At 44.1% G+C, this 26343-nt stretch overlaps 1 protein-coding gene across 1 annotated transcript in view; it reads right to left on the bottom strand.

Moving 5' to 3' along the window:
- Positions 1 to 26343, bottom strand: part of LOC124612390 (spondin-2-like) — a 624943-nt gene that overhangs the window by 5781 nt on the left and 592819 nt on the right. Inside the window, exon 5 of the mRNA XM_047140568.1 lies at positions 5582 to 5930. Coding sequence (XP_046996524.1) covers positions 5582 to 5930 — 349 coding nt within the window. The remainder of the gene's footprint in view (positions 1 to 5581; positions 5931 to 26343) is intronic.

Raw genomic sequence — 26343 nt, 5'->3', positions numbered from 1 at the left:
TATCAGATGCATTGTGCTATGCCCATAATTCCGTTAATTGACATAATTATTGTGATATTTACGTGGAAGTAAGACTCACCTCGGAAGATGTTCTCCGTAGTTGAGAACGAAACGTCAGGGAGAAGAAGTTCTACAGATCGACCACGGCAACTTAGCCCGGAAGAGTTTACTGATATTGACTTTTTCTTTAGACATGGTTGGAGGTCTCTATCTATCACCAATATGGAGAAAATTGATCTCATGCATTCATTTGCTCGTGAGTTTTCAAAAATGGGAAATCACGACTTCGCGCTTTAGCACGAAGAAACAGAATTTTTCTATTAGTCGGTGACGAGCCTTTGAAAAAGCTACAACCCCTTTGGAAACGTCCTCAGTAGATGAGGATAAAAGTTGGTTTCAACGAGATATTCATCAAAACATGAAATAATAACACGGAATATTTTAATAACTGTGACATTTGCGGCTGCAAAAGTTTACTTTTTACGGTTGGACAAGGGCATGACAAAGATAAAGGGACTGGAATCGAAATACAATTAAAGGGTCAATTTTTTGAAACCCCCTAATTGTCCGGCATTGCAACGCAGAAGATTGAAATATGGCTCAAAGATCCCTACAACCTTCCTCTGTAAAAGTGCAAAAGCTTGCCGCCCTGTGACGTCTGCTTCTGCCTTGGCAAGGTATCGACACAAGCGAAAAAAGAACCGAGCTCAGAAGTTCATGTGAGGTATAAAGTGGGTTAATGACGTCACATTGGCACCAAATTTCACCAAAATACTTCCCAACGCAATTGTCGACGTGTTGCACGATCTGGAGGTCATCGCACTCCTTGTTATCAACATTTCACTCCTCCTTTTGAACCTCGACGATAGAGTTCAGAAGCTCGTCGCTTAGCGTTGATGTCACGCGGTTTTGTCGTGGGTGGCCGAATGAAACATTTCAGATAATAATCGACACGAAAAGGTCTCAGAAGATGGCATAAGGAGCGTCAATGAAACGAGCCCTTCTCTTGGGGGTGTTGATTCCCATAGACTTCGCGGTGGAAAACGGAGACCACAGTACGATGAGCCACACGACGACTTTCTTGACAACGTTCGACACTGCAGACAACCTCGGATGATTCAACCCTTTTCTAAGTACATCGTAGTGCTTCAACCCTTTGGAGGGTAGTGCGACTGCAATTTTTTGGTGTAGTTTAGAGAGTGAAACCACTAGGGACCGTTCAAAACTGTTTAACGATATTTGAACGTGATGTGAAGCAACAAATAGAATTTATGGTTTTTCAGCTCTTCGGATTCACGCCCTCCTGGGGGGTGGGGAGGGGGGCTACCACATTGGAACGTCTGTGAATAAAACGGGACGGGTAAGAGTCCCTCTAAGACCTTCAGTTTCGCAACACCCTAGGTGCCACACTACACTGCTGATGAGCATTTTAAAACTGTATCTGTACAGATTCTTCGACACCCATACAGCTGAGTGGCGTTCCACTGCTGCTCTAGCGCCAGTTTGATGGCATGCATGTGGAGCTGTGGAGTTGAATGGGTGTCGAAATCTCTATTCAGGTACAGTTTTAAAGTGCTCATCAGCAGTGTAGTGTAGCACCGAGAATGTTGCCGAACTGAAAGGGGTGTGGGGCTATTAGAGGATCCCTTTGCCATTTTATACGCGGACGCGTCGGTGTTGCAGCCCTCTGGATCGCGCCACAGGTGGCCGCGAATCAGGAGGGTAATAGAGCATACACACACTTTTCTGCTTCGAATAACGTTCAAAGCTTGTCGAATGGTTTTGAACGGTCCTTAGTGTTTCGACTCTGAATACAACACCAAAAATAGCAGTCGTGTTACAACGCCACGATGTCCTTAGAGGAGGAGTAATTGTGCAGGGGTGTCAGCAGTGTCGAAAGTTGTCAAGAACGTCCTCCTGCTGCTCATCTCGCTGCGAACTGTCGTTTTAGTTTTCGACCTCGCAGTCTGTGGAAATCAATGCTCCAAGGGACAGGGTGGTGTCACTGACGCCCTTTATGCCATCTCCTGAAGCCTTTTCGTGTCGATTCTGCGGGGCTGTGTGTCCGAAATTTCCTCCGCCACCCGTAACTAAACCGCGTGATTTCAACGATGGTTATCGCGGTTCTGATGTCCATTGCAGAGGCGTCTAGAGGAGAGTTGAAATGGGGGTAAGAGAAGGGTGTGATGAGCTTTACATCGTGTGACATGTCAACGGTGGCGTTGAGCAGTCTTGTGGTGAAATTTGGTGCCAATGCGACATCATTAACCAACTTATACTTCATATCAACTTCTGAGCTGAGGCCCTTTCTTTGCCTGTGTCGGCACCTTGGTGTTTGAAGCGTCGCGGAGTTCGAGTGTGACGTCACAGGGCACCACCATTTCGCACCATTACAGAGGAAGGTCGTAGGCAACATTGAGCCAGATTTCACACTTCTACTTCACAATGGGACACAATTACGGGATTTAATGTTTTTATCAGGTGAGAATCAACGGCCGTTAAGTACTTTCGAAAATGTATTGTAACCATCAGCTGGCCGGTCGGTGTGGCCGAGCGGTTCTAGGCACTTCAGTCTGGAACTGCGCGACCGCTACGGTCGCAGGTTCGAATCCTGCCTCGAGTATTGATGTGTGTGATGTCCTTAGGTTAGTTAGGTTTACGTAGTTCTAAGTTCTAGGGGAGTAATGACCTCAGATGTTAAGTCCCATAGTGCTCAGAGCCATTTGACCATTTGAATAAGCTGTTTTATGTACAGGGTGACAATTATTGGACTATACGAAATAAAATCGTCATGGCTTTTGAACGGTTTGCGTTAGAACGTTCAAACTGCACGATTGGCCGCGGATCATAATGGGAATTAGTATGCGCGTTGTTGTTTGGTTTAGCGACGAAGCCCATTTTCATTTGGATGGCTTCGTCAAGAAGCAAAATTGGCAGATTTAGTGGACTGAGAATCCGCATTTCTTGACTCTCAACCGGTGACAGTGTGGTGTGCAATGTCCAGTCACGGAATAGTCAGTGCGATATTCCATGACGGCACGGTGACTACCGAACGGTCATTAAGGTTTTGGAAGATGATCCTAGTTATCTAAACTGGCCCTGATTTCGACAAGATGTGGTTCATGCAAGACGGAGCTCGACTCCATCGAAGTAGGAGAGTGTTTGATGTCCTGGAGGAGCACACCGGGGATCACATTCTGGCTCTGGGGTACCCAGAGGCCACTGCCATGGGCCTCGATTGGCCGCCATATTCTCCGGATCTGAACAGATGCGACTTCTTTCTGTGGGACTGTATTAAACACGGTGTACAGCAACAACTCCAAAACCATTGCTGAGCCGAAAATCCCCATTCAGGGGGTTATCGACAGCATCGATGTTCCCACAGTTCAGCGGGTCATGCAGAATTTCGCTGTTCGTCTGCGCCACATCATTGCCAATGATGGCAGGCATACCGAACACGTCATAACCTAAACCTGAATATCCGCAGTGACGTTTACATGGTGAATAAAGTGTGTGCACGCCGCAGTTTATAACTAATTTACGTTTTTCTCATATAGTTCAATAAATGTCACCCTGTACCTAACCTGTATATGATGATATGCAGGGTAGTTCTTATTAACGTTTAAAATCCCCCGAAGCGACTTAGGTGACGCTGAGAAAAGCAATTTAATATAAGACAGAAGGGTCGCAAATGTCGGGAAATACCCCAAAAGTGAATGACAAACGTTGAACAAGTGATGTCACCAGATGACGTACCTCGCCACATGTGCAGTGGTCGGGCTTGTCAATCCCACCCCGGTCGGTAGGGAGCAGCGCTGTATATCGCTCCGCTAGACTACTCTTTTATCGAATACCTTTTGTAAATGTGTTCTGTTGTAAACGCAGAAGTTACAAAATTATTGTCCTCGCAGTAATCAGTCGAAAGCTATTTTTAATTTGTGTTTCATTTCTTATGTCTCTTCTGTTTTCCGTTACAGACTATATTAGAGTAAAGAAAACGTACGTCACTTACTGAGAGCGACGCAATTCGAAAGCTTACACTGATTTACTAGCGATGCAGTTCGCGAGGTTTCTGTTGAATTGTCCTTTGCAATAAACCAGAGGAGACTGCGAGATGGGTAAATAAATAAAATAGGAAATCTCACCTCAGGGAAAACACATAACCAACACAATGCAAAAAGAAAAAAATGCTCCCTGCCACACGTATTACTCGTACCCTGAGCCCCACGAGTCGCGCACGTGGTCCCGGAGGCACAGCCACGTGAATAATTCACTTGGGTTGGGACGACCGGGTGCGACAGACCGACAGGCTCAACCGCTGCATGTGTGGCGAGGTACGTCATGTGGTGACGTCACATGTTCAACATTTGTCATCCACTTATGGGGTATTTCCCGACGTCTGCAGTCCGATGTGTCTTATATTAAACTACTTGTCTCAGCGTCATCTTCGCCGCGTTATAGGTTTTTGAACGTTAGTTAATCACCCTGTTGTTGTTGTTGTCTTCAGTACTGAGACTGGTTTGATGCAGCTCTCCATGCTACTCTATCCTGTGCAAGCTTCTTCATCTCCCAGTAACTACTGCAGCCTACATCCTTCGGAATCTGCTTAGGTATTCATCTCTTGGTCTCCCTCTTCGATTTTTACCCTCCACGCTGCCCTCCAGTACTAAATTGGTGATCCCTCGATGTCTCAGAACATGTCCCACCAACCGGTCCCTTCTTCTTGTCAAGTTGTGCCACAAGCTCCTCTTCTCCCCAATTGTATTCAATACCTCCTCATTAGTTATGTGATCTACCCATCTAATCTTCAGCATTCTTCCGTAGCACCACATTTCGAAAGCTTCTATTCTCTTCTTGTCTAAGCTATTTACGTCCACGTTTCACTTCCATACATGGCTACACTCCATACAAATACTTTCAGAAACGACTTCTTAACATTTAAATCTATACTCGATGTTAAATTTTTATTCTTCAGAAATGCTTTCCTTGCCATTGTCAGTCTACATTTTATATCCTCTCTACTTCGACCATCATCAGTTATTTTGCTCCCCAAATAGCAAAACTCCTTTACTACTTTAAGTGTCTCATTTCCTAATCTAATTCCCTCAGCATCACCCGACGTAATTCGACTACATTCCATTATCCTCGTTTTGCTTTTGTTGATGTTATCTTATACCCTCCTTTCAAGACACTGTCCATTCCGTTGAACTGCTCTTACAAGTCCTTTGCTGTCTCTGACAGAACTACAGTGTCATCGGCGAACCTCAAAGTTTCTATTTCTTTTCCATGGATTTTAATACCTACTCCGAACTTTTCTTTTGTTTCCTTTATTGCTTGCTCAATATACAGATTGAATAACATCGGGGATAGGCTACATCCTAATCACCCTATGTTGGTTAAATAAAGCAGCTGGTGGTTAAAAAGCGTTTTCTAAACAATCACGGGGGCTGTGCAAAGATAGAGAGATTTGCACGGTATAGACTGTCATAGAGCTCTGCCACAGACCAGTCTTCAGACTAAAGACAACAACAACAGCGATAGCGGTAGTATTATTTGGGGCAGTAGTGTGTCGGGTACTGACTGAGTTTCCTGCGGGCAGCCTTCTTGTTGTAGCGCATGATGTGCTTGCGCAGCGCCTTCTTGTCCCCGCGCTTGAAGACGAGGGGCAGCGGGCCCGGCGGTGCGACGCTGGTGGTGCTGGTCGCCGCAGCCGTGCTGGTGGGCGGCGAGGAGGCCGGCGCCGGGGGCGGCGTGGACGCGGGGGCGGGCGCCGGCGCCTGCTCGCGACGCTCCTGCTCGATCTCGTTCTGCAGGTCGTCGTTGTTGGTGGGCGGCGGGGGCGGCGTGGCAGCGGGCTGCGGCACCACCAGCTCGTAGCGCAGGTCGTCGGCCGCGTGCTCGAACACCGCCCCCAGACGGTACTCCCGCACCTGCGGCAGACACAAAGAGGCGGCGTCAGCGCAGAGCTAAGCGGCAGGCACGCGCGATGAGGAAAGAGTACATACATCACGAGTGCTGTCGCGTTTGTACTGACACTAGTTTGTTCCAGTGGTGCTGTAGGAGCTCACGTAGAGCAGATACAGACACAAACAACGACAATCTCGCAGCAACACAGTCATCGTAGGCTAAGAAAAGTCTGCTCTTGGGATATTTCAAGCAAAACCAGTCCGTAGCACGATAGGATAAGTACCGGAGAGCTGTACCACCTTTCTTTTCAGCATAAAATTTGTGTGTTTTTCGACTTTTTTTGACTTCCGGTAGTATGTTCGTATAGAGTAGGGGTGGTCAACCTGTCGATCGCGATCGACCGGTTTCATGATGAATAAATCCGCTCCAGTTATACTTTACTAATCCTTTATTTGGATAAAATCGTGCACACGACCCGGGTTTCAGTATGTGAATCCCATCGTCAGTCGTTTGGTTGCTTGATACCAGTTTCTTTACAATGAGTGTTTTCCACGGTATTTATAAATCTGACAATACAGTCCCCGCCTCTTTCGTCTCTAGCTGCATTTCACCGCCTTTTAATGCTCGCGCCAAGCAACAGTTTTTCCTCACACATGGCGAGGTTACCACTCGTTAATTAGACGCAGCCGGCCGCTGTGGCCGAGCGGTTCTACGCCCTTCAGTCTGGAACCGCGCTGCTGGTGCGGTCGCAGGTTCGAATCCTGCCTCAGGCATGGATGTGTGTGATGTCTTTAGGTTGGTTAGGCTTAAATAGTTATAAATTCTGGGCGACTGATGACCTCAGCAGTTAAGTCCCATAGTGCTCAGAGCCATTTGAACTAGGCGCGTTGTAAGCGGAGTTAGGATGAGGGGGCGAGAGCTCAGGGTCCTCTACGGGATGAGGTGCCGTGTGTAGTGCTTGAGGGAACAACCCTCCCCTCCAGTAGGCAACACGTGCCCCGTTTTTTTAAGTTTCCACGACGGACATAATAATCAGCCGAGTGGCTTATTTTATCGAAACGAAGGTTGCTGTTCGTGTCGACATGTTAAATAACCGCCTCATATTTCAGACTGAGTAAGGTTTGTTGAGACAAATTAGTCACCAGATTAGAATAAACTGCCAATAATCTGCACAGCCAAGTATCTCACTAAACTTTTTTCAGCAGTTTTGATGTTGTCTATTTAAGTTTTTTTCACAATTGTAATATCTTGAAAACTGAGTCGTAGGCCTGCAACTTTTGAGGCAGAGGAAATTATCTTTTATGTATTTTGTGTACTTTAAATGATTAATTTTGGCTCGGGACTGTTGATCCTCTTAAACCTTTATGAATTTTTAAGTGAGTAGATCTCTGAATGGACTAAATTGCATGTAGTATATCTCAAGCCTAGAAGAGTTGGGCATCCCTGGTCTAGAGTGTCATATAAACTCAATTCCAATGAGGCACTGGCACTTAAAATACAAGAGATATGATAAAATGAAAATGTACATGAGTGGCCCAGGTGATAGATGAACCAGTGTATTGAGGGAGACGGACAAATATAAAACTGGCTACAAAAAATGGTTCAAATGGCTCTGAGCACTATGGGACTTAACGTCTGAGGTCATCAGTCCCCTATAACTTAGAACTACGTAACCCTAACTAACCTAAGGACATCACACACATCCATGCCGGAGGTAGGATTCGAACCTGCGACCGTAGCGGTCTCGCGGTTCCAGACTGAAGCGCCTAGAACCGCTCGGCCACACTGGCCGGCGACTCTGTCTGGAATATAGCTTGTGTGTATGGATTCCTTACATAACAATACTAACACGTGATATTGAACATATACAGAGAAGGACAGCAAGAGCGGTCACACACTTGTTTCATCTATGGGATACAGTCACGGAGATGCTGAAGACATTGCTGTTTCAGTTTTCACTCCTAATAATGATACAACCTATATTTCTCATCTCCACTTGCTTCTATTACCGTACACCTTCAGCCATGTCATTTTCCGCTATTAGAGGAAGTGGTCTAAATTTTGACTACGATCTAAATTTGGGCTAGCTGGATATTTGGACAGTCAGGTGCTGCAGCCTAGCGGAAACAACGTAAATCAGCACTTCAGGCCACGTCAGTTGCTCTTCATAACCGTCACTTCATTGTCGCATGCGGCTGTTGTAAACATTAACTCAGTTTCAATGATCTTCAGTTTTTGCACATAATCATTCATTGTATTTAATGCAGTCCTGTGTTTACGAATAGTCTAGAACAGGGCTTCCCAACGTGTAGTCAGCGGACCCTCATGGGTCTGCTGGGTCGTTCTAAGGGTCCGTGGCTAACTTTGACCAAAATTTGTAAAATAATGAGTAAAATTATTAATTAAAAATATAAACAGCAAATTCATCAATATTATCCTTTTTTCGTTTGATAAATACGTGTATGGCTGCGGTTCCCTAGTGAGGACCCAGCACGTAGTTTAGTGTCGGTGGATGCTGCCCCTCTGCTCGAATGTTTCTGCAACACTCCGGCTCGCGGCTTTCGATGCGCAGAAATCTTTAGCGCAAGATATTCCGAAATGGCACGATATCAGTCGAACAATTAGAGCTTTTGTTGGCATGTATGTGGTCCGAGATGACATTCGATGTTAAACTTCCTTCGTGAATGTTTCATCATTGGCTTTCGACACGTATGTTACTTCCAATGTGCATCGGTCGCTGAAGTTGGGATGATTGGAGAAGCGAGCAGTTTCTCAATAGCCTTCACACCAAGGAAACTTTCCGGTTCAAATTAAGGTGGAGGGACCACGGCCATATGAAGAACAATCACTTGAAGCGCCACAGCCGGATTTATTGCGCGAAAAGTCTGCAAGTGCTCCATTAGCTGCAATGCCCTGTGGAAGTAGAGTAACTAAAAAGGGTAAGGACAACGAAAGCTATTTAGAAATGGGCTTTATCGATACAGAGGAGAGTGAAGCTTAGTCCGTAATTTATACGCGAGTCGTTCCGAACACTTAGATGGTTCCAGTTAAATTGCACCATCACTTTGGGGGCACTCATCTGGACTTCCACACTAAAGAGATTGAGTTTTTCAAGAGGAAGAGCACAATTCAGCTGCTTCTCAACACTGCATGAAAACTCATGCAAAAACAATTAATGAAATCTCATTAAAAGCTTTTTTCTTGGTAAATTATAGAGTAGCAAAGACAACCAAACTCATATCATTACGGAATATCTCATGAAACCGTGTGTCAGCGATACTGTTTCTTCTATGCTAGACGAAACGGTAGTAAAACTTGTCTCCTCAGTGCCACTATCAAACAGTAAAGAGAGGAATAGTTAACATGTCAAATGATGATAAAGAATCTCTCGCTTCTCGCTTAAGCACGATTATGTTTCTCTCACAATAGATGGATCTACTGTCGTTCAGGGATTAGCGATTTTATTTTGTCCGTTATGACTACTTTGGATGTATCGAAGAGAATCTCTTTTTATGCAAACCACTACCTGACAGTACAGCAGGTGCTGAATATCCCCGCGGAGGTTCGAGTCCTCCCTCGGGCATGGATGTGTGTGTTTGTCCTTAGGATCATTTAGGTTACGTAGTGTGTAAGCTTAGGGACCGATGACCTTAGCAGTTATGTCCCATAAGATTTCACAAACATTTGAACATTTGCTGAATATCACGTTCCTTGGACGATTTTCTGAGGACCAACGAATTTCATTGTCTAATTGCATCGATGTGTGCACCGATGGAGGAAATATTATGACTCGTCCAACGGTCGGAGCGATAACTAAAATAAAAGAGAACTCGAAGGATTTCAGTAATAGTCATTCTGCTCTCCACAGAGATGCTGTAGCTACGAAAAATATGCCTGCTTCCTTCAAAAAAGTTTTAGATAAATCCGCCGAAATGATTAAATACATAAAGTCAGGGCCGTTGAAGTCAAGACTTTTCACAATACTTTGTCAGGATGTGGGAAACCTTCATTTTTCCCTGCCTCTCCATGTACACTCCTGGAAATGGAAAAAAGAACACATTGACACCGGTGTGTCAGACCCACCATACTTGCTCCGGACACTGCGAGAGGGCTGTACAAGCAATGATCACACGCACGGCACAGCGGACACACCAGGAACCGCGATGTTGGCCGTCGAATGGCGCTAGCTGCGCAGCATTTGTGCGCCGCCGCCGTCAGAGTCAGCCAGTTTGCCGTGGCATACGGAGCTCCATCGCAGTCTTTAACACTGGTAGCATGCCGCGACATCGTGGTCGTGAACCGTATGTGCAGTTGACGGACTTTGAGCGAGGGCGTATAGTGGGCATGCGGGAGGCCGGGTGGACGTACCGCCGAATTGCTCAACACGTGGGGCGTGAGGTCTCCACAGTACATCGATGTTGTCGCCAGTGGTCGGCGGAAGGTGCACGTGCCCGTCGACCTGGTACCGGACCGCAGCGACGCACGGATGCACGCCAAGACCGTAGGATCCTACGCAGTGCCGTAGGGGACCGCACCGCCACTTCCCAGCAAATTAGGGACACTGTTGCTCCTGGGGTATCGGCGAGGACCATTCGCAACCGTCTCCATGAAGCTGGGCTACGGTCCCGCACACCGTTAGGCCGTCTTCCGCTCACGCCCCAACATCGTGCAGCCCGCCTCCAGTGGTGTCGCGACAGGCGTGAATGGAGGGACGAATGGAGACGTGTCGTCTTCAGCGATGAGAGTCGCTTCTGCCTTGGTGCCAATGATGGTCGTATGCGTGTTTGGCGCCGTGCAGGTGAGCGCCACAATCAGGACTGCATACGACCGAGGCACACAGGGCCAACACCCGGCATCATGGTGTGGGGAGCGATCTCCTACACTGGCCGTACACCACTGGTGATCGTCGAGGGGACACTGAATAGTGCACGGTACATCCAAACCGTCATCGAACCCATCGTTCTACCATTCCTAGACCGGCAAGGGAACTTGCTGTTCCAACAGGACAATGCACGTCCGCATGTATCCCGTGCCACCCAACGTGCTCTAGAAGGCGTAAGTCAACTACCCTGGCCAGCAAGATCTCCGGATCTGTCCCCCATTGAGCATGTTTGGGACTGGATGAAGCGTCGTCTCACGCGGTCTGCACGTCCAGCACAAACGCTGGTCCAACTGAGGCGCCAGGTGGAAATGGCATGGCAAGCCGTTCCACAGGACTACATCCAGCATCTCTACGATCGTCTCCATGGGAGAATAGCAGCCTGCATTGCTGCGAAAGGTGGATATACACTGTACTAGTGCCGACATTTTGCATGCTTTGTTGCCTGTGTCTATGTGCCTGTGGTTCTGTCAGTGTGATCATGTGATGTATCTGACCCCAGGAATGTGTCAATAAAGTTTCCCCTTCCTGGGACAATGAATTCACGGTGTTCTTATTTCAATTTCCAGGAGTGTAGAAGTGAGGTAGCACTCACGTGCAAATACACTGTTTCCATTATATGAATTACGTTTAGACGTCCTTGGTTTACTTATAGACCAGAACAACAAATTGGCAGATCTTATCAGTGACCAAAATTGCCAATGTATACTTGCTTATTTGGCAGATATTTTCTTCAAAATGAAAGAAATGAAGATTTCACTACAAGGGAAAAGTTAACAACGGTCACCGCCAACGACACAGTTCAAGATGAAAATCAATTCTTGGAAGAAGGGTGTCGGGGAGGGAGAGGTCTAGTGTTTCCCTCTTCTCTACTATTTTTTGAAAGACAAAACATCGGATGTTGGGAGCAATTTGTTTCATAAAATCCTCGAACATCTCCGAAGCTTGACGTCATCGTTGTAGTATTCTTCCCAACAACTCAAGAAGGGAAGCTGCAGGAATCCGACTGGTTGGTCAACCCATTCGCTGTATCCAAAAAGACGAACATTCTATCGTCGAATGAATGTGAGTTGTTGATAGAAATTGCCATAGACTCAATACGGAAATCTACCTTCGATAGTTACGGTTACTACGCTTTCGACCCGTTTGGAAAACAAAAAATTCTGCTCCCTTGTTGAAAAAGCAAGAATGCTGCTTTTCTTTCAGTATTCCCCTCCTCACAATTAGAAATATGGCCTGCCTAGTGTACTGAACAATGGCACGAAAGAATAAGCAAACAGTTGCATAAAACGAATTTAATTTCTTTACCGGTTTCGGGAGCTTAGAGCCCTTCTTCAGAACGTTATACCTATGGCATTATTTGCAGCTGTCAACAATAAGATGCATACAGCAAAATGCCATGGTCAGCTGGTTCAAAGTGTCTGTACACAAGGCCCCGGAAACCGGTAAAGAAACTAAATTTCTTTTATGTAACTGGTTGCTTATTATTTCGTTATATACGAGTACAGTTCCTGGGGATGGATAAAATATCGAACAATGGGATCAAATCCAACATCTGAATATAGTGGGGATTCAGACAAATGGTAATGTCATTAGTTTCATGTTGTTTCCATTCATCATTAAACCAAAGACTCTTGATTCGTCGTGGGTTAGTGGAAAAATGGCATTTGCATTAAGAAGTTTTCAATTCCCACGGGCTTCGCCCTGAGTTTCAACAGTTGCTATGGGCTTGACTGAAAAAGGATGCATCATAGACTTTTATCTGAAAAAGGGATCCGCCAATTAAAAAGGTTGGGAAGCCCTGCTCTAGAAGTATATCGTGGTAGGGGTAATCTTAGCTTTAAGAACAGCTTTAGTTTACACAGCAAATTTTTTTCGTAGTTTTATAATAAACCTCAATTTTCCGTCGTATTGATGGACTAAATTTGGTCTATTACATATGATCTAAGCTTGAGCTATATCCATATTTTGCACCACTTTGTCATTACGACTATGCTTTTCTGTTTTCGTTCTAGAATGCGGAGAACAAGGCCAAAATATATCTCGCAGGGAAAGAGGAGGCAATGTAACGAAACGGCTAGGACCAAGGCGATTCAGGCAGACAGAGATGAAACTATGAGGACAACCCTCTCAAGATTTCCAACCCTTTCGGACAGTCTTGTATGCTGGGAACATTTGACTTGTCAGGGCCTTTAATACATTAACCTCAGCCAAACCAGTTTACCTCATCGGCTGTTAGTCCTTACCACGTGTCCCTACGGCTGGAAGAAAGAAGCCAAATACTGATTATTCAGAACGAATTTTGTATGAAATTAACTTTTCTGATGACGTGTTTGGTGTGTCATGTGTAACATATGGGCACACAGCGAACGAGCAGGGGCTGAAAAAAAAATGTTTTGTGACTTTTGTCCGGAGAATATATGAAGGACCACACTGACTTAAAAACAAAAACATGCCATTTTATTTTTCAAGTAAAATTGTTTCTGATATTGTATTCTATAAGTAAATCGTTTTCTATTCATTTTTCTGATGGTTTTCAATGATATTTCAATAGTTTTAAGACCACATCTCTAAGCTGCATAAATTTGACATTAAAAAAAATCCAAAATAAGAAAAAATAGTTGGAGCATGTTGCATTTCACACTAATCGTTTAAAGTACAACTGTTGAAAGTATTGTTTGCTGCGATATTATTTAATTTCAACAGGACGCGAGTTATGGCTTAAATACAAAATGATTGCCCAAATTTAGACCACTTCCTCCAATGATAATATAACCTGTATTTATTATCGTACTACATGTTTACATTTAACGACTCTGACATAAGATGAATAGGGCTACCAAATATTAACAATATTTCATTAATCCTTAATAAAATTGCTTCTGTTTATTGATGAGTTCTTGTACGAGGATAATCCCAAAAGTAAGCTCTTCGATTTTTTATAAGTATATAGACCTGTTTATTTCTACAATAGCTTACATCAGTTAATACCTTGAACATTTAGCTATTTTTCGACATAATCACCATTTCTGTCGGCACATTTTTCTAGGACGCTGTGGCAGTTTTTGTATGCCCATGTCACACTAGCTCGCCACTATGCTGTTCATAAAGTTATGGACTTCTTCTTTCACCTCGTCGTCTGAACTGAATTGCTGGGATCACAATCAACGCTGACAGGTACTGTGAGACTCTGAATAAACTCAAACAGGCAATTCAGAACCGAAGAAGAGGAATGTTGAGCAAGGGCGAACACATTCTCCATGACAACGCTCTCCCACACATCGCTCGCAAACCGTTGCTCTCCTGCAACAGCTTCAGCGGAACATAATCACCTACCCATCCTATAGTCCTGACTTGGCGCCCAGTGACTATCACCTGTTCCCTAGGTTAAAAGAACATTTGGCCAGAAAGCGATTCAGTTCTGACGGCGTTGTGAAAGAAGAGGTTCATAACTTTCTGAACAGCATGGCGGCGAGCTGGTATGACATGGGCATACAAAAACTGCCACAGCGTCTACAAAAATGCATCGACTGAAATGGTGATTATGTCGAAAAATAGCTAAATGTTCAAGCTGTAAACTGAGGTAAACCATTGTAGAAATAAACAGGTCTATGTACTTATAAAAAGTAGTAGACATCACTCTTGGGATTATCCTCGCATTTAGAATGAGATTTTCACTCTGCAGTGGAGTGTGCCCTGATATGAAACTTCCTGGCAGATTAAAACTGTGGGCCGGACCGAGACTCGAACTCGGGACCTTTGCCTTTCGCGGGAACTGCTCAACCAACTGAGCTACCCAAGCACGACTCACGCCCCGTCCTCACAGCTTTACTTCTGCCAGTACCTCGTCTCCTACCTTCCAAACTTTACAGAAGCTCTCCTGCGAACCTTGCAGAACTAACACTCCTGAAAGAAAGGATATTGCGGAGACATGGCTTAGCCACAGCCTGGGGCATGTTTCCAGAATGAGATTTTCACTCTGCTGCGGAGTGTGCGCTGATATGAAACTTCCTGGCAGATTAAAACTGCGTAGCGGACCGAGACTCGAACTCGGGACCCGAGTTCGAGTCTCGGTTCCATCACACAGTTTTAATCTGCCAGGAAGTTTCATATCCTCGTATTTGTTGTCCGAATTTCGAAATAAAGAGTTTAGTTTATAGCCAGGCGTAACCTTACCTCCAAACGCTTGGCTAGACGTCCACGGTCAGTTTTAGGACCAGCTTACCGTGTGGGATACATCAGGAAATGTGACTACAGATCCTGCTGCAGCGTCTGGGAAGAGAGCGTCCTTGTCCCGTTATTCGCGCTCGGCTGAGGTGAGGCGCGCATTTCGGTGGCCTGCGGCTAACGACGCCGTTTTCGAGCCACGTTGCGCACCAAGGCGCGCTTTCAGGGACGCTAGCAGGGTAATTCAAGTAAGCCTTTTAGTTCCAAGGAGAGGACATTGTAGTACTTTTCCCCGGAGGAAATGTGCGCCCTGCGCTCCGCCGAGGTATCGCGTAATGGCGGACAGGAATGCCGGCCGCAGGACGTGTGCGGAACAATCTCGTCCGCTGGCGGGCATACGCGTTGAGACTAGCCGCTACCAGTTCCAGCCGCTGCGCGGTTCTGTCCCGGAGGCGGCATCCGCGGGACGGATAAGCGCATTAAACAGCGCAGTCCCGCCGTAGCCAGAGTCGCTACAAAAACCACAAGAGTGTAGTTACAGCGCAAATGCGCGTCCGAAGAGTTGCAGTAAATTGTCTCAGCGGCGTCTCGTTAAGCCCTGCAGGCTTCACTGCGTATTCAGGAGTAAAAGGGTAATACGGACACCGCTGGAATCTTGCCAACGAAATGCAGGTAGAGAGTGCTTAAAGGGGACAATTTACGTAAATATTCGCGCCCCTAGAAATGACTTCTCGAACGACGATGTTTGGCTCCCAGCAAGTATTTAGTTTTCTAAGAACGGGCAGTGCTTATTCAGCTCTAGTTAAACCGCATATGGAAAGCATTCTTATCTGGGATAAAATACAGCCAGAGAAAGGTTACTTACAACTTGCGCGGGAACCAGACTACTGCGCTAACAATCAGTGCCTTTATACTGAGACCATTCTCATTTATTCTTCAGTCTCAGTTGCACATTTTTAATTACATAACATGTTTCGATGACTTTGGATCATCTTCAGACGTAAGTAGCTGCGTCAGCAACCCATCTTGTCTGTTCAGAACTTCTTATCAGAATGCTACTACTTAGATTTGAAAACGATCCAGACTGATGGGAAAACGTCATATAACTAAAACTGTGCAACTGAGAATTGTTTCAAATAACAATACAGTTGCTGCTTCTACGGGGACGAATATGTCAGCTGTAATGGATTTTACATTGAATATACTGCACAGTTAACTCCTTTCCTAGCTCATATTTATCGAGATGCTCCTTCGCAGAGGACAGTTGAGCCTGACTGTAAAAGAGCACAGGTCGATCCTGTTTATAAAAAGGAAACAATAGAATTACCTATATAACAGAATTACCCATATATCTGATTTTTGACTGTTGTGGGTACCTGGAATATATTCTACCTGAAACGTTATGACGTTCCTGATGGTAGAAAAGCTGCTCTCAAAGAATAAAGACGAAATCGGGGAATATCTTGTTTTATTCATACAGGATATTCCGAAAGGTTGCTTTTTACACTGTTTCACATCGTCAGCTGCTAACGAAGATACGATCACACAGATTATCCTCGCCGATAAGTGACTGGCTTTGGGAATAATTGCTTAACAGAACCCAGCACGTTGTACTGGATGGAAACCGACGGAGGCGGCGCAGTGGTTTGCAAACTGGACTCGCATTCGGGAGGGCGACGGGTCAATCCTGCGTCCGGCCATCCTGATTAAGGTTTCCCGTGATTTCCGTAAATCGCTTCAGGCAAATGCCGGGATGATTCCTTTGAAAGGGCACGACCGACTGCCTTCCCCATCTTCCCTAATTTGATGGGACTGATGACCTCGCTGTTTGGTCCCCTCCCCCCAAATCGACCAACTGGATGGTGGAAGTTCAATAGAAAGAAAAGTGAGCTTGGGTGTCCCAAAAGAAAACGTAATACGACATCTAATGTTGTACAAATTGCATACTGGGTGATTCGGCAACTCCTACCGATTTCGTTTTATGCAACCCCCACTACGTTCGTGCCAGGAACGATATCCAGACAGGCGACTGTCACATATTTGATGTAAGTTCCCTCTCAGAGCTTTGGGAGATTGTTAGCAAACGGAATCACACTGTAAAAAATACAAGTGAGGATTGGCCATTAATTACACCGTATTTGTTGACCAAGATGTACCTTACTTCTGCCATACTTATCCAAGTGTCTCTAATCTTTCTTTGTATAATTAGCGGTGTACTCATACATGTTTGGACGTCTCTGTTGTAAGTTTATTTCGTTTATAGTACTTCAGCTTTCGTAAATGGTTCAGAAACATTGCCTTACAAAGTGTGGTTCATCAACATAAACAACGAAATTAACATGAGATATCAGAATGAGAAGTCTGGAAGTAACAAGTTTCTGGTATACAACCTAATGAAAAAATCAATGTAAGGGTGATACAGCTGCCGCTACCTATGTCGTTTTATCAACCCTACACGACAAAATAATGTTATTGCCAGTTCGCTCTGGAGATGTAAAGCACACTGTTAAAATGTTGTACAATAACTGGTAAAGTAAATGAAGACATCTTAGATCTAGATGTACACATTTTTTCATGGAACTACTTCAACACATTAACGTGGCGAATCATACATTAACCTTTTCATCACGTTATATACCAGAAAATGGTTACATCCTCTCTTCCCATCTTGACATCTCCCTTTAATTTCGTTGTTTCCAATAGTAAAAACACTTTATAAGGCAACGTTTTTTGATCATTTAATAAAGATTAAGTACTATAAACGGAATAAAGTTACAGAGGCATCCAAAACCTGTATGACCACACCTCTAATTATAAAAAGAGAGATTGCAGACGCTTGGATAAGTATGGCAGAAGTTAGGTATATCTTGGTACAAAAAATACCGTGTAACTAATGGTCAGTCCTCACTTGTATTTTTTACAGCATGATTCCGTTTGCTAACAGTCGCTCAAAGCTCTGAGAGGGATATTACATCGATTATGATGCTGTCGCCTGTCTGGATACCTTTTGTGATACAAACGAAATGCGGTTTCCATACAACGAAATCAGTTGGGGCAGGTGCGGAATAATACGTTCTTTTGCGATTTTAATAAAAGTCTTATTATATCCAAACGAGCTTCGCTTTATTTTAAACTATCTTCACTGGTTACTGTAACAATATCATTTTTCTTATAATGTTGTTTGCTAGGATCATGAACATTTCCTATATTTTAACTTATTACTGTAAACACAGTATTAAACTATTACCATTACGCATGGTTTTCTTGGCAGTTACGTCATTATTAACGTTCATTTTCACATAATTTGTACGCAGCACTTCTTTGCCACAAAATATGTTTTACGTTTTATGTTGTATGGGTCCACTGCCATCTCGCTATTCTGTGTACTTTGTTTTGATATTGCTCGATGGACTCGTCTGTTTTTTTTTTGTTTTTTTTTTTTTTTTGTTTTGGTGAGAGTGGAAGCGTCTGCTATTGCTCTGGGTGTATTTTTTTATATTTTTTATTGTTTTCGACAGTGAGTAGCGGCTCTTATTAAATGCGAAATAAAGCGTTAGGTAAAGAGAAAGAACCGACGGTATCCGATTTGATAGTGGTTGCAGTCTCTATCACCCGACTTCCCAAACGATATACGTTAAATGTTTCTTTACGTGTAGTTCTTGCCGAGAACTGCTACCAATCGATATTTTATCTGAATCTTTCACACTGCTGATCCTTTCTTTTGTTATCAGTACTGGCTTGTTCCTTAATTTGGAAGAGAGAATGTGTGTGTTTTTCTGGTTTGCATAGTTTCTGGATGGTCGTATGGTCGTAAATTGAAAACATATCAGCTATTATAAATCAAATCAAAGAAAAGTATTCAAGGAAACAGCGCTATTATACATCGACTTCGTATGTTTGTATACAGGGTTTTCGGAAATTCCCGTTAGAAACTCCTAGGACGTGTAGAGGGGAGTGTGTACATAATATTTTGAACAGGAACACATGTCTAGGAACGTACTTTTTCCGTGCTACAAACATCTGAAAACAAGTTTTCTAGGTAAATGTGCGTTGGGGGGGAAAGAGGGCGGTTACATTGGACAGGCTGATGTTATTCGACGTCAATCCTACCTCTCTGACGTAGTTCGAGCCTCATTCAAGTGTCTGTGAGTGTCCGAGCAACATGGCTGAGTACACGTTGCAGAATACATCCACATGATCCTTCGGAATAGCGAAGCTCACGGTAGTGGAAGAGCTGCTTGTCGCCTTTATCTCGTTCTCTACAACGTCCGACTCCATGGTATACCCTTTTCGCCTCAGTTTACTCAACGACTTCGGGAAAGGTTAACTTCACTGTCAGCAGGCGTGACTGTGGTGCTTCAACACACTCGAACTGGAAGAGACCCTATTGCATCAGGTTGAAGAGAACTCATAAACAAGTACACGAGTAATTTCTTTGGCTATTAATGAGTGGAACTGTAGAATAAGTCATGTACTGGGCCATGCCTAATAAATAACTTGTAAAAGTAGTCGCGTTACCAACGTGTATTGAAACGGTTGTAGCACAGAAACGGCACGTTTCCGGACATGGGTTCCAGTTCCAGTTCAGAATATTATCCGTTTGCTCCCCTCTACAAGTCCTAGGAGTTTGTAACGAGAATTTCCGAACACCCTGTATAAACGTGAATATGCTTTGGAATGGCATGAGAGCTCGCTATTCTGTCTCTCTCTCTGTCCCATCTTTAGAACCTAGTTTGATATGGCTCTTATTATGTTGAACATCGCCTGTCCACTACTCTTTCTCCTTATTAAACTTTCATTCGACTCCTTTAGCCAATATAAATTCATATAGTTTCTCGACTAATATTGATACTGCTACTTAATACGTTAGCTATTGTTTAATTATCGTATTTATTATTATTGTTATTTATGTTATTATGCTGAGGTATAACTTTGTAATCAATCAAATCATGTAACAACTTGAAAAGCTGTTAAAGCAAGACATATTATAAGGGAGCTTAGGTCTAAAGGGAGCAATAACATAATTTAAAAAAATAAATAAATACGCGTAAATCCGTTGACTTGCGGAATCTACATGTTGTTACCATATCATCGGATGCAAAATCAATTCATATTGTGAACAAATAATGAAGGTAAACTATTTAATTATTTGTGCAAAGAGTGATCTGTTCATACTAACGCGTATTGCTGGAAATAAGTTCTAGTGGTATCCTAAACAGAAATTCAGAGAGAGCTTGTAAGGAGAACAACATTAAGAAAAAGAGAACCAAAATTACTTCATTTCATATTCAAATTGAAACAATTAGAAATCCATACTTATTTATCGTATATGAAGACTAAATTATTAGGATAGTACCTGGTGAACGTCTTGAGCACGCCATCTCGTTTAAATAATGTGGTGAAAAGGGAATGTGTCACATCATGAACACCTTGGCCAGATTTTACCAAATTCAAACTCCAGTATTTTCATGCTTGTAGTATATGTTGATAGAAATTTCATTCGTAAGCGAGTTGATCTTCAGCATTTTCAGTACAGAAAAATGAAGAATGGTATAATTTCATGATGGCTATTTGGTATATATAACATTACTGGAACTCAGAATTCGCAACACAGCATGTACAGTGGATGTATTGCAATTTTCGGTCGATTCATTGGCGTGAGGGACGCAGGAGCACCATACCAACAGATTTATAAAGATCGTTGCTGCTACATATCAATATGTTATCCATCACAAAGAATGGATCCCACTGTTTCCGAATCAAGCGCTACCAAGAAATCCATATACAGTGTTTCCCAATAATGTTGCGACAAACTTCGCGGGGTTGCAGAGAGTGTCCTGAGAAACAAATGAAGGATAGGAATCCGTGCCCAGAAACGTCATCCAACGACGCTACAGAGAGTCGAGTTATATGCACCGGCGCCTGTCACTAGGCAGCCCCTTCCGCAGCTGACGTGACTTTGTATGTTGACGGATCATAGGCGGAACGTCTCGCAGTGTTGTTCGTTATTGACTGACTGCCACGATCGTCATTGGAAAAGATGGAGGTAGCTGTTGCGTAAAAGGCCTTCTATCCTATGAATGCGATGCTCCTTAGTGGATGACGGTTTCAGAGGCGGATTTCCATCCATGGGTAATATTTTTCTTAGAATCCTCTAAAATATACAAGGTTTTCGGTATTAGGGCGAAATATAAACTGCAGATGGAAATCCCCGTCCGCAACCGTCATCCACCGAGGCAAGAGAGCAAAGAATTCATAGGAAACAAGGTCTTTCTACATGGCAGCTAACTCCATCTTCGCTACTGGCGATTGTGGCAATCAGTCGCGATCACTGAACAACGAACAAGATTGTCAGACGTTCCGCCTACAGTCCGTCAGGGCACAAAGTCACGTTTGCTGCCAAAGGGGTTGCGTATTGGCAGGTGCCGGCGCTTATAGCTTCGACTCTCTGCAGCATCGTTGGATGACGTTTCCGGGCACGGGTTCCTATCCCTCTACACCCCCTCGAAGTTTGTCGCAACATTTCTGGGACACCCTGTATATTGAACATGTTCATCGGAAGTGTTACATTATATGCAATGAAGACGAAATAAAGCATAAAACATGTAGCCACAGAGCCGCAAGAGTACTAATGAAGAGCAAATTTGTATATTATAATAAATCTCTAAGGACAATGAACGAAGTCCATCTGAATCGCAGAATAACCTCAGGGGCAAGTTTTGTGATTTATTGTTTCAAATATCACCAGCACAAGTCGTTGTGCTTATTTCTGAGCCCCGTGACCCCATGAACCCAGCGTCTCCATCCTGGACGATTACCAGCTTCTCTTAGAGCCTGCTGAAGAGACAGATTCAAGATCTTCTTGATTTTATCAATCCACCTGTTCGCTGACCTTCCTCTCGGTGTCTTGCTTTCGATCTTCCCTTCCAGTGCTATTTTATTTTGGTTTTCTCCATCCATTCTCACAATATGGCGAAGAACTGGAGAATTTTTTGACTGACTCTAGAAGAAAGACACGTGGAGACATTCAGCTGCTCAATAATGAATACATTTGTTCTGTTCTTGGTCAGTTCTATGCGCAAACTGCTGCACCAGCACCAAAGCTCTAATCCATCGACGCACTGTTTGTCTCCGTCCTTACATGTGCATGTCTCGCAACCATGAAAGCAGATGGAAAACACGAGTGTTCCAATAAACCGGACCTCTGTGGTGTTTGTATTGCTCTGTTCTGCCAGATCTTGGTAAGCTTTTTCATAGCCACTCCGTTTAGCGTGATCCGTCTCCTTATCTCATCTTCACAGCTTCCCGTGTCACAGACTGTGAACCCAAGATAGATGAAAGAATGCACGATTCCATTTCCTCTAATCGACCAGTAAGTTGAACCTGTACTCCTCGATCAGTTATCATGAGTTTGGAATTGCAGAGATCGAGGTCCAGTTCATATGGTGTACTAATGTCCTTTACTTTTGTTAAAAGCTCAGCAAGTTCGTCTTCGCTGCTGGCTAAAAGAACGGGGTCATCAACAAATCAGAGGTTGTTAGAAGTTCTACCACAAACTGAGATGGCTTTAGTCCAACCATCAAGACCTTTCCTAATGACAAGTTCTACATTGATGTTATACAGTTGGGAGGGGGGGGGGGGGTGATGTAAGTCAACCCTGTTTGATACCTTTTGATAAACTGAAGAAATCAGACAAGCCATCTCTTGTCTTCAAAGCTGCTAGGTCATTATTGTACAGACTCCAAGTCAGTGCTGTCAAGTGTGATGTGACACGGAACTCTGCAAGCACCAGCTTACCCAGTCAAAGGCTTTCCTGTAATCAGGAGAGCAGATCAAGAAAGGAACAAAAACTCTCGAGGTTTCTCCGTTATTTGTCGAATCTTGAGAATCTGTTAACGAGTTCCTTTGCCTTCCACAAAACATGCTTGTTATGTGTATATATGAGGCTGAATGTATGGCTTCAAACACTGGTTTCGTTCGTAGAGCAAAATTTTGCTTGCTAAGGTTTGGAGAGCAATTGTTCGGTGGTTGGAGTTGTTCCTGATTGACCCTTTCTTATGTAGTGGGATGAAGAGAGACTGAAAGGGTCCTGTAGCCACCTTTCATTATTCCGGTAGCCCATTTTCACTAGCATTTCTCTTTCTTTTCCTTGTTTCTCTTTTCTCACAACTCTCATAGTGGTGTGATTGAATGAATGTCGTGTGTCACGTTGCTAGACATTGGCGTAGTCTACTGCAGAAAGTCTGCGATAGTCATACAGATTCAGCAGCAGTTGTACAGAATAGCCAACTCTCGTAGTGGTCAAGTAGGCAAAGAGGTTTTGCGCTACTTGTGAGAAATCCACCTGCATTAGGTTGGTGGCGGAAATGGCATCTTTGGGTTTTCCGGGCCACACGGAGCGTGGAGGCGGCTGGAGATGGAAAAGGGAGGCAGTCTGCCGCCGGTACGGGAAGCGTCCACAGCTGTGCTCCAGTCGAAGAAGGGTGAGTTAGACTGACCGCGTGGCGCGTTGTTTCTTGGCGAGGGGAGAGCTGTTAGCTTTTCAACTCTGAAAGATTGCTTTGCCTTGTCGCAGCAAGGAATGCAAAACTTAGGCAGATTTTTCTTTTAGTAAATTTCTATAGCAGACTTGGATCCACTAGAAGAGCGCTACACAAAGGTGTCGATAAGATGTGAGCACTCGTTTCTGTATGAATGTCTGTTTGCCTTCAGCTGAGCCTGTATAAGCTTTCATTTTTCTAAATATTAATAGCTTTGCCTTCTTGCAAATTTTCCTTGCTTTATATATCTTTCGTCCGTGGGGAGCCGACCACGTGGTTGAACATTAGAGTTTGTTGGGCTACCGTCATCACTAACTGCCCGGTCTCATGTTTGTTTTAAAGAAAGTTAACTGTTCATGATTGTGCGATGTGATATTGTTGCAACTTGGCCACGACACCTAGAAATTGCGTCTCCACAAACCACGTGGGCATGCGGGTGTACTGCGAAACGTGTACCATTTCACGAGTCATTGCGATCAGTTATCAGGCAACAGTACTTGTATGAATGATTCACACCAATGATTTTAGGTGTACATCATAACGGTGTATGTATCGATGCTTTTCTTTAATGTTTTAGGAATTAATGTTATCAGCAATTGTGTACATGCCTCACATCCATATCTTCGGAATAAATGATTTTATACACAATTTTCTGTTGCATTCCGAGGTTACGTTTTTGCACCTAAGCCACTCACCTGGTAGCTTTCCTGTTAGCACATCCAACGCGTTTCCTTATGCACAGGTCCAGTGATTAGTTTCCCTTTTATTTTATAACAAATGCTTTAGATTAAGTCTTATTTTCAGGTGTGTTGCTGGGAGCTGATCTTACGCACAGTGTCCATGCATTTTCTATTTTATTTTAAATGGTTGATTCTCGTGGACAGTGCACGGGAAATACTATTAATTACATCGCATCTCCTATGAGCGATATCACGACGGACAAATTTATCAGTTTTTGATCTGTGATCAAATTAATTTATTTTCCGACTCGGCCAAACCTTTGATTAGTTGTACGGTTAGAGTCGGTGGCGACCCTAGTCTTCTCACGTTAGTTTCACAATCAATAAGCATTTCCATTCCCACTCTTAACGTAATAACCCGTAGAAACAGGTTAGTTACAAGACTTCGACCAGTTTCAAATACATCAAAGAGAAAATAGCACTATCGGTTCACAGTGGTGTTTCAGTGCACACTGAGCTGACTGGAGAAGCTGTCGCTCCGGGCGGTGTAACAGCGCGACAGCTACTGTCAATTTCGCAGCGCTGCCGTTCCAGATTTGCCGCTTCAGCTGAGCTTCCATGCGCCCTATTAATGCGCGCTCTTTCTGTATCGTATCGGTCGTCGTGTCACTTGCGGCGCTGTCACACGAGCGCGCGATACGTCCAGCAAAAGCGCGCCGGAATAGCGGCGCCTAGTTCTTGCAGCTGTCGGGCGTTGCAACAGACGGCCGCTTGTTTTCCTGGAGCGATCCCGGCTGCGCCGCACGTGCCAGGGGCCACGCGCCCGCCCAGCCAGCCGCAAGTGCATTGACTGGCTGCTGCCCCATGTGCACTCGCTGTTGCTGCTTGTGTTACGTACACTTCATCTGTGACGGTACCCATCATTACGTAAGCTTGTTCTTCAGCGATGAGCCCAATGTCACAAAATGTACGGCTTTCAAGTTGCTGAGACGCCACACAGCACGTGACTGACGAATGAAAAGAGGCATAAGTTATCCACAATTCACTGGAAGTGACCTAATGGACTGCATGCGCTGCATTTTCCACGCTATTGTAGGACAGTACCAGTCAGAAAGGTGCTTAAGATGGATCTATACATTTAGAGGAAAATGTGTTACTTTGGGCACCACCTCCTGTTTTTAACTTATAGGTTCTTTCCTTTGGGAAAATTTTAGATTTCTTGCCTTCACTGACAACTATAGTAATTTTATTTAATAACAGGAGGCAAAACAAAGACTAATATGAATTATTACTATTTGAAAACGAGTATTCACAAATAGCTTGTAAAATAGCACTAAAAATAATCGAGTGCCAGTATGGGACCTGCATAAAAAAAAGTAACAATTTCTTAACAATATTTTGATGAAGCTGGATAAAATACTACAGAACAGTAAGGTAATCAACAAAAAACAGCTTTCAGAATGAGATTTTCACTTTGCAGCGGACTGTGCCCTGATATGAAACTTCCTGGCAGATTAAAACTGTGTACCGGACCGAGACTCGAACTCGGGACCTTTGCCTTTCGCGGACAAGTGCTCTACCAAGTGAGCTACCCAAGCACGACTCACGCATGAGAGCTTCTGTAAAGTTTGGAAGGTAGGAGGAGAGGTACTGGCAGAAGTAAAGCTGTGAGGACGGGGCGTGAGTCGTGCTTTGGTAGCTCAGTTGAATGCCGGCACGGTAGCTTAGCGTGTTCGGTAAGAGGGTTGGCTGCCCTCTGTAATTAAAAAAAGCTGAGTGAATGGATCAATAACGAACTTCAACGGGCGTCAGGTGACGTCCGCCATGAACAATTGAAACGAACAATAACGAATAAAATGACATTACAAAAAAAAAGTGGTAGAGCACTTGCCCGCGAAAGACAAAGGTCCCGAGTTCGAGTCTCGGTCCGGCACACAATTTTAATCTGCCAGGAAGTTTCAAAAAGCAGCTTGTTCATTTAAGCATTTTAAATGACCTTCGAATCAAAAATTATTTACAGAAATAGCAAACTTAAACTACTCCTTCAACTCCGGAGCAACGTAAGTGTGTCCACATTCGGCACATGATGCCCAGAAGCCACGCTTCTCCGCAAGTGTGTCGAAAGAACTTTTCATCACCAAAAGTGCGGGTTGCGTCGCATAAAGTTTGG

Source organism: Schistocerca americana, chromosome 4 (genome assembly GCF_021461395.2).
Source record: "Schistocerca americana isolate TAMUIC-IGC-003095 chromosome 4, iqSchAmer2.1, whole genome shotgun sequence".
NCBI classification, from domain to species: domain Eukaryota; kingdom Metazoa; phylum Arthropoda; class Insecta; order Orthoptera; family Acrididae; genus Schistocerca; species Schistocerca americana.
This window is presented reverse-complemented; position numbering and strand designations above follow the sequence as displayed.